At 50.5% G+C, this 17,231-nt stretch overlaps 1 protein-coding gene across 3 annotated transcripts; it reads right to left on the bottom strand.

Moving 5' to 3' along the window:
* Positions 1-1,993: 1,993 nt before the first annotated feature.
* Positions 1,994-16,415, bottom strand: CCDC61 (coiled-coil domain containing 61). 3 transcript variants are annotated; one of them, XM_035120428.3, is made up of 14 exons: positions 16,296-16,415; positions 14,828-15,056; positions 14,445-14,527; positions 13,335-13,495; positions 12,318-12,470; positions 10,812-11,028; positions 9,165-9,247; positions 8,809-9,050; positions 7,756-7,834; positions 7,510-7,637; positions 5,770-5,848; positions 4,584-4,650; positions 4,351-4,423; positions 1,994-3,451 (listed from the first exon to the last, which is right to left on the bottom strand). In XM_035120428.3, the coding sequence occupies exons 2-14, from the start codon at positions 15,012-15,014 to the stop codon at positions 3,354-3,356; spliced, it is 1,650 nt and encodes a 549-aa protein (XP_034976319.1). In that variant the 5' UTR covers positions 15,015-15,056; positions 16,296-16,415; the 3' UTR covers positions 1,994-3,353. The 3 variants fall into 3 exon arrangements, with proteins under 3 accessions (XP_034976319.1, XP_088528844.1, XP_088528843.1); XM_088672718.1 differs by having other exon boundaries at positions 14,828-15,002; positions 16,300-16,392; XM_088672717.1 differs by lacking the exon at positions 16,296-16,415 and adding an exon at positions 15,553-15,591.
* Positions 16,416-17,231: the final 816 nt, after the last annotated feature.

Here is a 17,231-nt window from a genome sequence, read left to right as displayed (position 1 = left end):
CAGAATCCCATGACGGAAACCAGAGTGCACAGAAATGCAGTTTACCTTCCCGCTGCAGCGGTACCTATTTATCTACTTGCACTGGCGTGTTTTCGAACTGTGAGGTTGGTAGGAGCTGAGACAGAGCAATGGGAGCTCACCCTGTCACGGGGATGCGAACTGCCAGCCTTCTGATCGGCAAGCCCAAGAGACTCAGTGGTTTATACCACAGCACTACCCGCGTCCCTTGGTGGTGGATAAATCGTGCCATAGGCACCATTGATCGTCACGTCCATTGCCATATCAACGGCAGTTCTGCAAATATGCTTAATTGTGGCATTTTGGTATTTTTCTCTCCCACAGCGTCTCTTCTCCCCGGACTCCTCAGCCAGGCCTCTTTTGAGCCATCCCTCAGGTCCTTGGAAGACGACAATCAAAGTCAGCCAAGCCAGAAATTGCCTTCCTCACATCAGGCGAGTAGCAGGACCCTCAATTGCCAGTGCCGTTTATCTCCTTGAAGCAGGAGGGAGGAAATCCATGGCTGTTTATTACGGAGGCTTGAGGCGGCTGTAAAAGCAGGGGAGAGGATTGCTGTCTTGCGTCTGGGTAGCCTTTGACACCTCACTTCACAGGGATGGGGAAACTGTTCCAGACAAGGGCCACATTTGCCTCTTGGAGAACCCTTCGGTGGCCGCCTATCGGTGGAGGCAGGAGGCCAAAGAGGGCAGAGCAATGAGAGACCCTTAACGTTGGCAAGGATGTGAAAAAGCAGCCAGAGGAGCAACGGCTGTGGCTCTGTAAGAGAGTGTCTTCCTCCTCTGCAGTAGTGCCGTCCCTGTGGAATGTCCTCCCATCAAATGTCAAGGAGATAAGCAACTATACAACCTTTAGAAGACACCTGAAGGCAGCCCTGTATAGGGAAGTTTTAAAATGTATTGTTATATATGTTGGAAGCTGCTCAGAGTGTCTGGGGCAACAGCTGGGAGAGGACTTTCTGGAAGCAGATGAGCTGACTGCCTTGAGAAGCCCTGCAGAGGCGCTATACTAGAGGCAGACCCATTTTGGTCCGACCCCGCAGAGCTGTTGTTAAAAATAAGAAGGAAAACAACAAGGTCTGTGATCTTGAAAAGGGCATTTAATGCGCTCACCATCACAGAAACACACAGAAAACGTGTTGGAATGCCAGGCATCACACAGTGGCACAATGCGATGCTGGACTGGTACATCAGCAGCGCCGAAGAATTGATGATGTGCAGATTTAGTCGCTCAGCAGCAAGTTTTTAAATAATGGACCCAGTCATCATTATATAGCTTACCTGGGTTAGGAGAACTTCTGCAGGCACCGGGGGTGCCAGATTAAAACTGAAGATATCCTAGTCTAGCGCTCTCCATTTAAAGTTGCTCCCATGTTGCACTTCGCTTCCTTCCAGCCCTCAGATATACACAGCCTGAATTTCAGGAGACTGGCCTTTTCTGTCAATTCCACCTCCTCTTCTTGAACAACAGATGCTCTTTAACCCTCACTTTGCCAGCTGATGCAGCAACAGGAAGACGACAAACCTATTTTGAAGGCTGGGGCTTGATCCTGGGGAAAGCAGTTTCAGAGCATTTCCCTCTGAACATGTGCAAAGAGCATTTCAGCCTCCACCAGCTTGCTCTCCCGTGCCTGTGACTGGAGAGCTTGGGACGTCCAGACACCTTGCCCAGGCTTGCACTCCTGGTGCTTCATTGCTGCTCACACAGCAGTTTGACTTCACCCCTATAAGCACACTCCATTGTTTTTCGAGACGGATGGCAACAGCCTTCCAGGATCAGAGAGGAGCAGCAGCAGCAGCAGCAGCAGCAGCAGCAGCAGCAGCAGCAGCACTCTACTGCCCTGATATCTTCCTTTTGGATTTCCTAGAGGGATTTGGCTGGGCTGGACAGACGTTTTGTCTGATCTGTTAGGTTCTTCTTAAACTAGCATGGGAACACAGGAGTGCCAAGATACCAGTGGATCAGACGGAGACCGGTGTGTTAGGGAAAAAAGTGTTTATTTACAAAATAGGATCACTGCACACAGCAAGAGACACACTGGGAGATAGGCAGACAGGGAAAAGAGACGACCACCATCCATTAAAAACTGTTGTCGAGAGAATTTCATGGAATGTTTAGAAGAGACCACACATAAAGGTTTACGAACCAGCCTGCTTGAGGGCAGACTGACACAACCCCCAGCTGCATTTGCCCCTTGCAAAGGTGCCTGGCTCAAGCGAGCAGTCAAAACAGGCCAAAAGGATATGTCACAACTGGGAACAGGCTCCCAACTGCACAGCCGAGGGAACAAGGATGCTGTTTAACACATCACCATCCAACCCAGAAGAGATACTAGGCCTAAAGAGGCTGGGCAAAAGCAGTTCTTTAAAAGGAAAATGTTAAAGCCAGTGGCTTTGTCAGTTCAGCTTCCCTTTGGTGCCTAGCTGAGAAGTAAAACTGGTGAATGGAACCATTCCCTACTAGGATCTCTCACAGGCAGCCCAAAGATTTTCCGCCTAAGCCTGCAATCTCTCACTTGGCCATATTTTTGAGCCAAGAAATTCCTTCCCTTCTCCCCACCCCAGGAAGAGATCTGAATTTGTGCCCCCAAAGCAGCTACCACCTTCATGCCAGAGAGGGCCTGGAAGCAACTGGAAGGAGAGAGCGACTCCGTAAAAGGGAAGTCATTTTCTTTGTCTCAGGAAGGCCTTCCTGAGAGCAAGCAGCGAGGGAGAGCCCAATTTTGACCTCAAGCTGCACACCCTGGTTTCTTAAAGGCTCAGAACTAAAGGGGTAAGAGAGCAGGTGGAATTAGGAGGGGAGTCTTAAAGAAGGATGATCTGATGGCCAAGGGGTGCTCCATCTCCCCCTTTTTAAAAGGCAAGATTGGATACAAAAGGACTAAGTAAGGCTAAACCAGGCAACCCCAAACTGCGGCCCTCCAGATGTTTTGGCCTACAACTCCCATGATCCCTAGCTAAGAGGACCAGTGGTCAGGGATGATGGGAATTGTAGTCCAAAACATCTGGAGGGCCGAAGTTTGGGGATGCCTGGGCTAAAGGGTTCAATGCCCTCCTGTATGTCGAGCAAGCTACACATCGATCAGGTCCTAAGCAGCATCAGAGCAGCACGGGGGGGGGGGGGGGGCTCTGAAGCTTCTAGTCCCTTAAGGCACCCACTTTTGTGTGTGCTTGCTGTACATGAATGTTTACAAATCCGTGCTTCCCACCACCATCTCTTTCAGGCCCATGACTCTGTCTAAAGAAACCCGAAAGAGGACTCCAAACCGGGGTGGGTGGGGGAAGGAGGCTCCCTGTATTCTGGCCCAGAGGCCCTCTTAATTTGTTCTACTCCAGGGGTTATGTTCTGGTCTCAAGTTTATTCATGTATTCCTGCAGCGCCTGCAGCCGAGCGTCAATCTCTGAGAGGTCAGCCGCCGGCTCGTCGTATAGGTTCTCTGTGGGACAAGACAACCGGAGTTACTGCCATGCGAGAGGACCGGGAGACTGGGGCGCAACTTTCTGGGCAAGGCCTAATGAGGAAGGGCTAGCTATGGCTTGGAGGCACAGCCCAATAATAATTAGGTAAAATCTCCAGGGAGGACTGGGAATTCCCCTTATCTGAAACCCTGCTGCCAGCCAGTGTGGACAATGCAGATGAGCCAATAGGCTGGCTTAGCATAAGCAAGCAAGCAAGCAATAACAGGCCCAGCACTGGTGGCAACAAGCAGCTCCACCTCACCCAACCCTACCCACTGCCAGCCCATCACCGCACTTACCTGACTTAGGGTTTCTAGATCGCAGACCCTACTGGTCAAAATGGGGGCCTCAGCGATCGCCCTCTGCTGCCAGAAAAAACACCCAGGACTGCTCCAAGAAAACGCACAGGGCAAAAAGGAGCACTGGGCCCTGGTGGTCCGCCCCCTTACCTACTTGTGATTGGCCAAGCAGATAGCCAGCCAATCAGGATGTTTTTTTTAAAAAAAAATCTTCTCTTCTCACTTCCCTCTGTGGCCGCCTAGCCTTATGCTGTGGCCTCTCATTTATGCATTTTTCATCTGTGGCTCCCTTGGAATATCCTTGGGCCCCCGGTTGGCAAGCACTGGCGTACATGGTTCTCTTATTTGATTCTCACAACCACCCTGCGAGATAAGTTGGGACGAGAGCCAGGGACTGGCCCAAGGTCACCCTTCACAGTCGATAGAAGAGTCGGACCCTGGTCTCCCGACACTCTCAACTGCTATGCCACACTAGCTCTCAAGAGGGGATTACACTTCACTGTTTCCCTGAGGTCAACCCACTCCAGTCTCTGCGCCGCCTCAGCTCAAGAGGCCACTGGAGACCCCGGGGGATTTACCTTTGTCCGCTCGCAGGCCTGTGGTAGGTGTGCTGGCCAGGTGCTTCCTGTGGCCACCATCCGTGTGGGGAATCTGCATGGAGAATGAGTGGCACTGGTCAGTTCACCTCTGATAGCAAAGAAAACCCAAGACCCGCCCCCCCCCCAGTGCCCAGGAGTCTCAGCAGACGGCGAGCTCAGCTTGCCCGGCACTTTTCTGCCAAAGAGGAACCTCGACGTGGCTGGCTGCTTACCACGGTACTGCCATTCCAGGACGAGGAACTCAGAGGCTTCCTGCCCCTCACCGCTCGCTTCCTCCCCCTAAGGGACAACACACACAACCCATCAGGCTGGATCAGGCTAAGAATGCTCCAATTGCAATCATGTCCCAACCCCAAACTCTGTGTCTGAGCCAGGCAAAGCCCTTAATAATAAGAATAATTTATTATTTATACCCCACCCATCTGGCTAGGTTTCCCCAGCCACTCTGGGCGGCTTCCAATAGAATATTAAAAACACAATAAAACATCAAACATTAAAAACTTCCCTATACAGGGCTGCCTTCAGATGTCTTCTAAAAGTCAAGATAGCTGTTTATTTCCTTGACATCTGATGGGAGGGCGTTCTACAGGGCAGACACCCACTACTGAGAAGGCCCTCTGTCTGGTTCCCTGTAACCTCACTTCTCGCAGTGAGGAAACCGCCAAAAGGCCCTCAGAGCTGGATCTCAGTGTCTTGGCTGAACGATGGGGGTGGAGACGCTTCTTCAGGTATACTGGGCCTTTGAGGCCGTTTAGGGCAGGCATCCCCAAACTTCGGCCCTCCAGATGTTTTGGACTACAATTCCCATCTTCCCCAACCACTGGTCCTGTTAGCTAGGGATCATGGGAGTTGTAGGCGAAAACATCTGGACGGCCGCAGTTTGGGGATGCCTGGTTTAGGGCTTTAAAGGTCAGCACCAACACTTTGAATTGTGCTCGGAAACGTACTGGGAGCCAATGTAGGTCTTTCAGGACCGGTGTTATATGGTCCCGGTGGCCCCTAACCGTCAGCAGTCTAGCTGCCGCATTCTGGATTAATTGTAGTTTCTGGGTCACTTTCAAAGGTAGCCCCACGTAGAGCGTGTTGCAGTAGTCCAAGCGGGAGATAACTAGAGCATGCACCACTCTGGGGAGACAGTCCGCGGGCAGGTAGGGTCTCAGGCTGCATGCCAGATGGAGCTGGTTGACAGCTGCCATGGATTCCTAGTATTGACCTTCCTCTTGAGAACAGGGGCGTGTGACCTGCTTGGCAATGCGAATATTTGCTGCAGCTTTATCATATTTGCTTCTGCTCCCATAGGAAGCTTGATTTTTAAAGCTAAGTGCGGGGTTTTGGCAGGAAGCGGCTCGGCATTGCAGCACAGCATACAAGGTAGCTGCACTGCCCCACCTTCCTTACCTTGGGGCAGCAGGCTCAGAGTAATCGTCCAGTTCGCTCCCCGAGCTTGCGGATGAGCGCCGACTGCGGAAGCTTTCCACTGCAGGAAAAGTGCATAGGGTGAGATCAGGTGAGGCAAAGACCCTTTCACACAGGCAAGTCACCCAAACGCTGCGACGTGTCTGTGTAAAGTGACTCTTGGAACATATAATCCAGGTGTAATGGGCAAAAAGAAAGCAAACTATAAATGCCATAAACTAAAGCCTGATGGGCACCTACAAGAATCTCTCCTTGCTGATCTACTGTGAAGCCTGCTACAATGTCACGGGATGTTCACAGACATTTCGAAGGTTCAGGGCAAAGCAGACAGCAAGAGAGCACAGCTCTTGTAAGGGCAAGATGGGAGGCAAAGAGAACCTCATGCAGGAGGGCTTGTGCACTGCGGACAAGGAAGGAGCAGAGAGGAGGCAGGAGAGACGGGGGAGCGATGGCAAGGAAAGTGAATTTCACGCAAGGACTAACAAAGCAGAAGAAGAATGAACGGAAACATCTCTACACGTCAGCTCCAACTCATGTATTCTTTTTTAAACTGCTATTTTATACAGTATTTCAAAATATTTATTGTGATTTCAAACTGTTGTGAGCACGTGCAGAAAGACAAGACAGGACAGGAAGCTGCTGGCAGAAATAAGGCAAGTTTGCACGTGCGGGGAATGTTCAGAACGGAGTAAAAAGCTAATTTCCCCAATCAGACAAACATCTCCGCACACTTGTCACTTTTGCTTGGGCCGTATTCATTTAGCGCCAGCCAGGCATCGAACAGGAGAGCTCACAAGCCAGCTTGCTCAATTTGGGAAGCAGCTGGAGAAAGGACCTGGAAGGCTCAAAGACTCTGGCCTGGGCCCTCTGCCTTTCTCCGCCACACTCCTGCAATCCCCTCTTCTCTGGCCTTCCCTTGTCTCACCTTTAATCGCCTCCAATCTAGCTGGCACTCCGTTTCCAAAATCAACCTCCAGTTGCTCTAATCCCATGACTACCCCACTTCCTGTATGCTCCACGGGCTTCCTGTATGCTCCCAGATACAGCACAAGTTCCTAGTCCCTACTGTCAAAGGCCCAACCCACTTATACATCCCAGCCTGTGATTCACCCCACTTCAGATCTACTCCTAAGTTGTCCAAAGGTCCCCTGCTCCATTATCTATTTATTTATATCCCAGCTTTCCCCCTCCAAAGAGCTTTAGGTGGCATACATTGTTCTCCACCTAATCAGTTTTATCTCCACAACAACCCTGTGAGGCAGATGAGGTTGAGAGGCAGTGACTGAGCCAGTGTCACCCGGCGAACTTCAATATGGCCGGGTGAGGGACTTGAACCCTGGTCTCTCCCAGGTCCTGGTCTGTCACTCTCATTGGTGCAGCACCCCTGGCTCTCTCTACCCCAAGGACCCCTGGCGTTTTCTCCCTTGCAGCCCCACCTGCTCTGCTTCTGGAGAACCTTACTTCACCTATGTCCCTCCTCAAAGCAAAGCCTTTGCCGCAACCCCCTAGTTCCCATTCTGCCCTGTAACCCAGCCTAGTATGAAAATATGCGTAATCGATTGCCTATTCCCCCCACGTACGCCTGCCCACTTCCCTCCCCATCTCCAACTGAGGTTTTGGAAGCTCCTTGAGGCAGGGACCTGGTGCCTGGCACATCCATGCTTCTGGGTGCGTCATTGGCGTGGCACACGAAACAGGGAGCAAGGACCCAGCGAGACACACCTGAAGAACTCCTGCCCCGGCTTTTCCCAAGACCGCTGGTGCTGAAAGCCGATGGGCCCCTGGACTGCATGCGGTGGCACCAACCACTGGGTGGGGTGTCTCCCATCCCCCGCCGCAGGCATCGCTCTCTGGAGGGAGACAGAACAAATTAGCCCAAGTAGCGCCGTTCGCCCTTGCCTGGATCCTGCAGCCGCCGGGGTTGGGGGAGCGGCAGGGAGAGGCAGACCCTTGAAGTGAGCGACTCACTTTTTCTGCTCCGCTTCCTTCTGCTTCCTCTCCTTGGCCTTCACAAAGGCGGTGGGGTCAAAGCGTGGTGCCCGGGGTCCTACAGGGAAGGAGAGGGAAAGAGGACGGTCAAGCAGGAAGGGCATCTTATGGCAGTTCTGTCCTGCGAAGCAGAAGGGACCTGGTCTGCTTACAGGGCACAAGCTCCCAGTGCTCAGTTCTGGGTTGACTTCGTGCCCAAGGCAAAGGCAGCCTTGCTGAAAAGGCAAGGATTTGCTTTGCCTGCAGAGAGTTAAGAAGCCCGTCATTCTTCGCACAAGATGGGATGTGGATTCTAGCTTTGGAGACATCGTGCTTAGATAAGGTCTTGAGGGGTCCTCTATTCCACGGTTGTGGGATTTGGTCTCTGGCACAGTTCTCGGTTTCAAAAACCGGCAAGCAAGTTTCTAGCCCCTATTGTTACAGCTAAGCATGGCAGCAAGAATGCCTCTGAATATGAGCTACTGGGGAACCCTGATGGGAGCGTGCTCACTTCTGCTCCTGGGCTGGCCACCATGAGGACAGAGTGCTGGATTAGACGGGCCTTTGACCTGATAATAAATTCAGAGTTGGAAGGGACCACACGGGTCACCTAGTTCAATCCTTGCAATGCAGGATTTTTTTGCCCAAGGTAGGGCTTGAACCCACAACCCTGAGATCAAGAGTTGCACACTCTACCAACTGAGCTATCCCAGAGCTAAGGCTCTTCTAACATGCGGAATATCTCAGAAGCAAGAGATGCGGTGTCAGAAGAGTAGTTTCACGAGCTGCAGGACTTGACTCCGGCCCTCCCCCTCTGATCTAGCGGATGAAACAGAATGTGTGCTAAAAAAGGCAGCTCAGCTTGCCTGGCACCTTGAGCTGTTGGTAACTTGGAGGCAGGGAGGGAGAGAATAATGAGGCCTGCTCCTCCCTGTGCCCAGCACACCCCCTTCGAAGGAGGCTCCTTCCTTCTGGCCACTGTGCTAGCCAGGCCTGGTGCCAAGGAGGGGGGTGGGAAGGGGGGGAATGGTGAGGGTGACCCACCCCTCTCACCTGTAGGAGACGGGGACTGTCGAGGGAGGCGGCCCTGGCTCCCGTTGTGCCCCTCCCTGGAGGTGGACCTCTGCCGGCTTGGCCCCCAGGCGCCACTGCGCTCCCGGGAGTTTGAGCGCTCCTCCGAGGTGGAGCGGCGTACGTCTTTCTTCTTGGTGCTGCCTCGGGACAGGGTGGGGTGCGCAAAATTGCGAGGAGGCGCAGGATGGTTCTGGGGAGATGGTCCGGAGGGGGTGAAGCGCCTGAGGAGGGGAGAGAAAGGAACGCCTGCAGCTAGAGAGGTGGGTTTGCGTCTGGCATAGAAACTGCTGCCTTTGACAGCAAAGCAGAGTGGCTGAGGGGTCAGGAGTGCTCACCCTTTCTTGTACAAGGCCAGCTCGTTGGTCAGGTTCTTCACGCGAATCCGGAGGCTCCTCTCTGTCGCTTTCATCTCCGCCAGCTGCAGTGGGCAGAAAGATCTCTTTTGGGGCCTTGTGTTAAGGCTCAGGCTGAATAATGGGGGGTATATTAAAGCAGAGTCGGTACCTAGGAGTCCAGGGTGGATATTTGCAGAATGTGACCCTTTCACATGGGGTTTTTTTTTTATGTGGTGGGGCATTTTATGCATTGTGACTTGCTGCTGTTTTCGTTGATTCTCGTTTAGCAGTTATTTATTGTACAGTGGTACCACAGTTTTCAAATGTGATCCGTTCCAGATGTCCGTTCCGAGTTCCGCAACGTCCGAAAACTGAAAGCGGAAGCCTCAAAATGGAAGCCTCAATACAGTGGGGTACCTCGGGTTACAAACACTTCGGGTTACAGACTCCGCTATCCTGGTAGTACCACCTCGGGCTAAGAACTTTACCTCAGGATGAGAACAGAAATCACACTCCAGCGGCGCGGCAGCAGCCGGAGGCCCCATTACCTAAAGTGGTACCTCAGATTAAGAATGATTTCAGGTTAAGAACGGACCTCCAGAACAAATTAAGTTTGTAACCAGAGGGAGCATTTACTGTTCCCAACCCTAATCTTGCGGAATTAGGATTTTAATTTGATCCTGACTTGTTTTTAGGAGATAATTTAATTATTGTTTGATTTTATACCAATGTTATATATTTGATGTTAGCCGCCCTGAGCCCGGTTTCGGCCAGGATACAAATAAAAGTAGTAGTAGTAGTAGTAGTAGTTGTTACTGTTGTTGTTGTTGTTATCACTGTATGGAAAACTCAAAATGGAAGCTGCGTTTCCTGTTTGACTTCCGAGGTGCTTTCGAAAACTTGAGGCATTTACTTCTGGCTTTTTGGTGTTCAAGTTCCGAAATGTTCAACTATGGAGGCATTCAAAAAACCGAGGTACCACTGTAATTGCTAAGAGTGAATTTCTGTTTAATTATTATTTACTGATATTTTGAGAATCAGTGTTATTGTGTTCTATTACGTTCTAATGGATTACTGAATATTACTTGCTGCAAGTTGTTTATGTTTTTATTATGACTTTGCTGTATTGGATTTGATTACTCAAAGGTGTGTGATCTTTGTTGCATGTTTTGTCGTAAGCCGCCTTGCGTAGAGTAATACATAAAGGCAGTATGCAAATTAAAAGTGAATGGAATGAAGGAGCTGGTGTTTCTAGGGGTCCCTAGTCTTGGAGGAAGGCTGGCCATCCATCCCTCTCTCCTCACCATGACCCCTCCCCCAGCCCACAAGGGTTCCCACGGCTCTTGTCGGAGGGAAGAGAGGAGCCTTGCCGTTTCCACTAAGGGTGGGCAGATTCCAGGCTTATTTGTTCTTTGGCGTTTTTCTACCTCGAACCCCCCAGATGAAGTGGAAAGGACACAGTGGGAATTAAAGACCAGGAGGTGTATCTGAGCACGTTCCACACCTAAGGATTTGTTTTCAGTAGTAGAACTGAGCTCGGACGAGCACTTCCGTACTGAGGTCCTTGTCATTTCAGCAGCCTAATATAGCCCTCTCCCCCACCCGCCCAGTGGAAGGCGGATCCTATAAGGCAAAGGCCCAGCCCACCTCGTCGGCAAGTTGCCGGCTCTCCTGCAGGCGCTTGTTAGTGAGCCGCTGGTGCTTCGCCTTCTCCTTGGTCAGCTCCTCCTCGAGGCTCTGCACGACCTTCTTGAGAATCTTGACCTCCTTGAAGGCGCTGCTCTTGTTGGTGAGCTTCAGCTCCTCCTGAAGGCCCAGCAAGACCGTCTCCACTGACTGTTTCTCCTCCAAGGTGTGCTGCAGCCTGAAAAAGGTAGCATTGGAAAGGATCAGTGGCAGTCCATGCAAGACTTGAGACTTGAGCTTTCCTGCACCTGAGGTTTGGAAAAGGTTGTTTTAAGCACTGAAAGATGGGTTTGCAAAGCCAGTTTTGTCTTTAGACGTCCAGCAAAAAACCATTCCTCTTTTCCCAGGCCTATGGCTATTAAATAATCTAAGGGCCCGTGAAAGTGTGGGGCAGTGGACTGTTATTATGATGACTATTTTATGTCTGTCAGTATGCTTTTTATCATTGATGTTCTGTAATGTGTTTTTAATGTTGTACACCACCCTGGGATCTTTTGATAAACGGCAGTACAGTGGTACCTCGGTTTATGAACACAATTGGTTCTGGAAGTCTGTTCATAAACAGAAGCGTTCATAAACTGAAGCAAACTTGTATATAAATTGAATTAATCATCATCATCATCATCTCTTCAAGGAAAGAGCAGCTGCACTCCCAGTCTCCTGCTGCATTGCATTTCCAGACTGATATTGTAAAGTGTCTGGCCTGTCTCCTTAAAAGACACGCCAGACCTGTAATAAAAGCTCCTCTCACTGGGTGTGGTTCCCTCTATGGATGAATGGGAAGCTTAGCTTTGCCTGTCTAGCAAGTCTTAGCTGCTATGCAGAAGTGTTGATCTGCTGTTCATAAATAAATACAACTGTCACAGTTCTCCTGACTCCTGCTGCTTCCTGGTAATAGGGCAGACCTGTTGCATCATTTCCTCACACAGCGTCTCCTTCTCAAACCCATGAGATGCCGCAGAGTTTGCTTCACTGCCACTTTAATACTTGCCCATGTTTGGATTTTCGAGCTGAGGCAGATAAGACTTAATTTGGATTGTTTGCTCTTTGTATGCTGTCTTGAACATTTGTATACGGAAGCAACAGATCAATATGGTAGATTTAAGGGTTGTATTTTAAATCAGTAGGGATTAGTCAGATCAGAACAATGCTTTGAGGAGGAAAACTGACTCCAAAGAAGCATTTACATGCCTGTGATCACAAATAGCTCCCAAAGATGGGACATGCAGTCCTTGAGTATCTCTCCCTCCCTACAAAAACCCCAACACCTTCCACTCTCCCTGGTACCCGGGAGAGAACCCAGCAGTTCCAAGTAGCACTTGAAACACCCACTTCCTGGTGCCACAGACATCCTGGTTCCTAAATTCTGGAACGGCAAATTCAGAAGGCCGCATTGATGTCTCCTGCAGAGAGCAGCTTCCTGATATGGTTCACGTTACCCCTCCCCTCCCCGCCTCCGCCACTCACTCGTCACGAAGCCGGCGGATCTCAGCATCTCTGAAATCCTTGCTTGGCTTCGCCTTCAGCAGGGCCAACTCCTCCTTGAGCTCCCGAATCACCTTCTGCAAGATGACGGGATCTGGCTTGCCCATGTAAGGGAGGGGGAGCGGGTAATGGATCCTGCCAAGAAACAAGGAAGTGCAACCACAAGTCATGACCTCCTGCACTGCACCCGCTGCAGACAGGAGTAAATGTCAAGGCTCAGTGGGCAGGGCTGGTTCTGATGCTTAGCAGGCCAGGCTGACACTTGGTTTGATGTGGGGGGCAGAGGCCCCCTTCCAAGAGGGGACTGGCTAGCAATCCTTAGTGCTCCCTGCCTCCCTGTCCAGAAGAGACAACCAAAACCAACCCACAAAAAGAGAAAGGCAAGAACTTTCTTCCCTGTAACTGCTACCAATACTGAATGCTTATTCCTATGCATCTCCTTCAGCCTTTGCCAAGCTGGGGCCTTCCAGCCACTTTGAACTACAATTCCCATCAGCCCCACGTGGGTGTAGTCCAAAGCGCCTGGAAGGCCCCAGCTTGGCAAAGACTGCTGTGGTCCTTGATCTTACAATCTTTTCTTCCCTTGGGAAAAGTGGGGCAGCTCCCTGGACAGTCCTGGGCTAAGAGGCAGGAGGGGCCTTGGCTCCTGCCTTGTTGTTTGCTGTTTTCGAAGCAAAAAAGGAGGAGTGGAAAGCCCCCTGGTCTTCTGCCTCCTCTTTCCTCCCACAGAGCAAAGGGAAGGACTGGTTTCATTAGCCACTTCCCTCCAAGTTATAAGGTTATGCAGTCTCTCTGGCAGCCCCCCAGCGATACTTGGGTCTTCAAGAAAGGCCAGGTTCACCTGTCCCCATCGCACCTGCAATAAATTTGTGGCTGGCTACGGGGCATTTGGGTGATTGTTTAGCTACAAATGAGGCGCCCTCCATTTTCCCAAGCCCCCTTGCCACCCCAAGGCTCCCTGCTGGTAACCGGGACACGCAGTCGGGATTCCCCTTTCACCTGTCAAATTCCACCGAGTAGATCAAGATGAGGTAGCGCTTGGAGCTCAGTGGGGAGTTTTTGGCAGCTGCCATGTGCCGGGGACCCACTCCAATCTTCCTGTTTCTCAGCGACTCCAGGTCTGTGTAAGTGAGGAGGTCCAGTGTGACCGACTCGCTGCTCTATAGGGAAAAATCCCACATAATCAGCAGCGCACCAAGGACCGTTTACACAGCCAGTCCTTATCCTGGAAGAAGCGACTCTCGGACCAGGGAAGGACAGGAATTCAATACACTAAGGGGCTCATGGTGGCAAGATTTAAGTTGCAGGAACCTGACAGGGCATGTGGTAGAAACACTGTAAGTCGTCAAAGCCGGGGGAGGGGGTTAAACACATAAAGGAGGCCTGACATTCTGGAGGTCCCTTCTCAAACCTGGTGCCTGCCAGATGTTTCAGACTACAACTCCCAACAGCATCAGCCACATTAGAACGGGGTCCCCCCACTATTTACTTATTAATGTGTGTTTCTGTTTGTTTGTTTTTTAAAGATTGAGGCTTTTACAGGTGAAACTCGGAAAATTTGAATATCGTTGAAAAGTGCATTTATTTCAGTAACACAACTTAAAAGGGGAAACCAATATATGAGATAGATGCATGACATGCAAAGTAAGATATGTCAAGCCTTTATTTGTTGTAATTGTAATTATTTGTCGTTAGGCAGGTCAATTATAAATGGAATGTAATTAATGAAATATAATAGCAATGTTTATTTTTGTATTATTGTAACTATTTGTTTTATTACTGCGGAATTTCCAAAAGAAAGCATTTGTAAAAAAAATTAAAAAAATTAATAATAATAAGTTGCATTACTGAAATAAATGCACTTTTCGACGATATTCTAATTTTCCGAGTTTCACCTGTATCTGCAGTGTTCTCACCAGGAGAGGACTATAGACGAAGAAATCTCCCAGATGCCCACCTGTGGAATGGATGGTTGGTGGCAGGGGAGAAGGGACCAAAGGGAGAGGAAGCATAGGAAAGCGGCAATGCTCAAGAAGCCTGAGGAACTCTGCCCAAAACACATTTCCATAGACTTTTCTGTGGCTGCCCCAAAGCCAAACTGAGCCTCACCTGGGAAAGGGCTGACTCTAGCATGCTGCAGAAGATCCCAAACTGCTTGAAATTCCCAGTCTTGTGAGTGAGGTCTTCAATGACTGGAAGAAAAGGTAAAACATGAGGGATGCTAATTTTGGCATGGATGACCTTCCCTTAAAGACACGGGGCTTCAAGCGCCCAGCAGAGGCAGGGACAAACCAGAGCCAGAAGGGAAACTGCAGAGGGCAGCCGGGTCATCTCTGCACGTGCCAGATAGTCAAAGCAGAGAAAGGGGGTGTTCGGTTTCCCGCCTAGCAGCATAGTGCAGTTGGGCTTCTAAAAAATGCATTTCACAGCTCTTCCCCCTCCTAAGCTGTTCACATCAGCAGAGCTTCCTCAGTGTCAGATTCATTACTCACAAGCAGCATCAAACTCCCCCCGCCACTGGTCCGTGGTGAGCCGGTCCTCCACTTCTACTTCCAGAAGGTTCCCGTCCACCGACATCCGGACAATGTGCTCAACACCACGGAAAACATAGTCCGCTTGCAGCCCGTGCAGCTTGGCCATGTTGCGCCCAGCAATCTCTATGCCCGTCTCGCAGGGCATGAAGTGGGCAGCCTTGAACAGCAGCCTTCCACACGCAATTGTCTATGTGGGGTGGGGGGGGGAACAAGAGCAGGGAAGTTTATCAGCAGGGTGTGAAGCAATCACAAAATCACACACAGACACACACATCAAGGAGTGTGGTGGAGTCTCCTTCTTTGGAGGTCTTTAAGCAGTGGCTTGACAGGCATATGTCAAGAATGCTTTGATGGTGTTTCCTGCTTGGCAGGGGGTTGGACTGGATGGCCCAACTCTATGATTCTATCAGATGTCCCTTGGATGATGGTTTCTCTCACCCCACAGGTTCAGAATTAAGAAAAATGTTTCTGCCGGGAGAGAATGGCTAGTAACTGAGAACTGTTAATTTTTTTGTCTCCCCCATAGTGTCCTAGAGTCACTTAGTGCCATTTTCCTGAATTTGTCTCATGGCCTAGTGTAGCCACGACTGACCAGACTAATGGAGGGACAGTGCTGGATTCAGTAAGATTGGGAAAACAGAAAAATAAGGTGAGACAAGTGGGAGGGGAAATGGGATGCAAACCTAAATACTGGCAGCAAGGGACCGAAAAGCTCCACCCAGAGGATCTGCAACAAGGATAGGGAAACTGTGATAATGAGCACAATGGTGGATTAATTAGCATCAATTTATCCTTGCAGGCTCCCAATGTCGAGGCCTGGGTGGCCCCTCTGATAGCAGGAAGCTGGACTTGACGGGCCTTCGGCTGACCCAGCCAGGCTATCCACATATTTTTAACTGTGGTGGGGACTTCAAATAGCATTTAGCAGTAATAAGGAGGGGATAATAATTAAGGGCAGCAGATGCTTGGCATTTAAGGCTGGGAGACGACTATTGGGAGTAGGAGGGGCTACTGATTGGAGTCTGAGAAAGCAGCCTTCCTATGGTCTTAATAGGGAGGGTGTTAATTAGCTTCAATTGGTATTAACTGTGGGAGGGGCTGCCGTTCGGGGTCTGAATCAGGAATCTTCTCACGTCCTTAATAGGGGGCGTTAATTAGCATTAATTAGTCTTAATTGCATATGGTTAATTAGCATTAATGGGGGAGGCGGCTATTAGGACTAGGAGGGGCTACTGCTTGGACTCTGAGGCAGGAGTCTTCTTATGGTCTTAATTAGCGCTAATTGCCTAGGGTTAATTAGCATTAATGGGGGGAGGCAGCTATTAGGAGACCGGGGGAGGGGTTACTGTTTTGAGGGAGGCAGGAATGAGATGGGTTCGGGGGTTTAAATAGGGAACGGAGCCCCCCCCCCAAAAAGCCAACTTACCTGCGCGCCGCCCCCACCTCAACTGCCGTCTCCAGCGAAAGGCGCTTCCTCGCCGCTCTCCCATTGGCTGCCCGCTCAACCGCTCCCGCACCGTCATTGGCTCGGGGCGACGTCAGTCACCTCCCAGGGTTCCCTCGCAAGCGACGCTCGCCGTCAGTCAGAGCGGTGGCTCCGCCCCTAACACTACAAGCCCCTCCTCTCCTCGGCTCCCTCCCTCTCTTTCAGTGTGTGGGCGGGGGCATGGAGCACCCAATCCGAGACGGGAAGCACGATCCGGCGGCGCTTATTGGTCCAAGGGACCTCGGTCATCAAGCAAGAACCCCGCCCAGAGCTGCGCCCGCGGCTGGGCGGGCGCGAAAACGCGCTGGTCTATTGCCCTCTAGTGGCCGTTGAGCGCGTTGCTCAGCGCGTTGCTGAGCGATCTGGTCCGAGAGGGAGCTCTCCAGCTGGGATCGCGAGAGTTCCAGGGCAGGTAAGAGCAGACGGTGGGAAAGGAGCTGCACGGGTAGAGGAACAGAAAGTGAAAGCAACACCTCGCGCACCTATTAAGGCCGAAGCTATTTTTCTTTCTTTGCAATAACTTTCGTTGGGTTTTTAATGAAAGTGATGTAGCGTAGAACCAAGAAAGAACGGTCAAACCAGGTAGGATGAGGATAGTGACCGAAAGTGACTAGCGGAAAAAAAATTATATCAGGTATGCCTTATATTACATTAATTAATGAATCACTATTTTTTAGAGCTGTATTGAACAACAATAGCAAAGTCAGGAAGGACTTGAAAAGACATGATATGACTGAAAACTAGGTATATTTTCTATATGTCCAGCGAGGCCGGGAGAAGAGCTGGGTGCAGTTGCTACTTATAAACACGTGAGATGAAGGCCCAACATACAAGCTGCAAAAAGAAAGCCAAGTGATTTTTTACCCCTGAAGCAAA

Source organism: Zootoca vivipara, chromosome 6, assembly GCF_965207765.1.
Source record: "Zootoca vivipara chromosome 6, rZooViv2.hap1.1, whole genome shotgun sequence".
NCBI lineage: Eukaryota > Metazoa > Chordata > Lepidosauria > Squamata > Lacertidae > Zootoca > Zootoca vivipara.
This window is presented reverse-complemented; position numbering and strand designations above follow the sequence as displayed.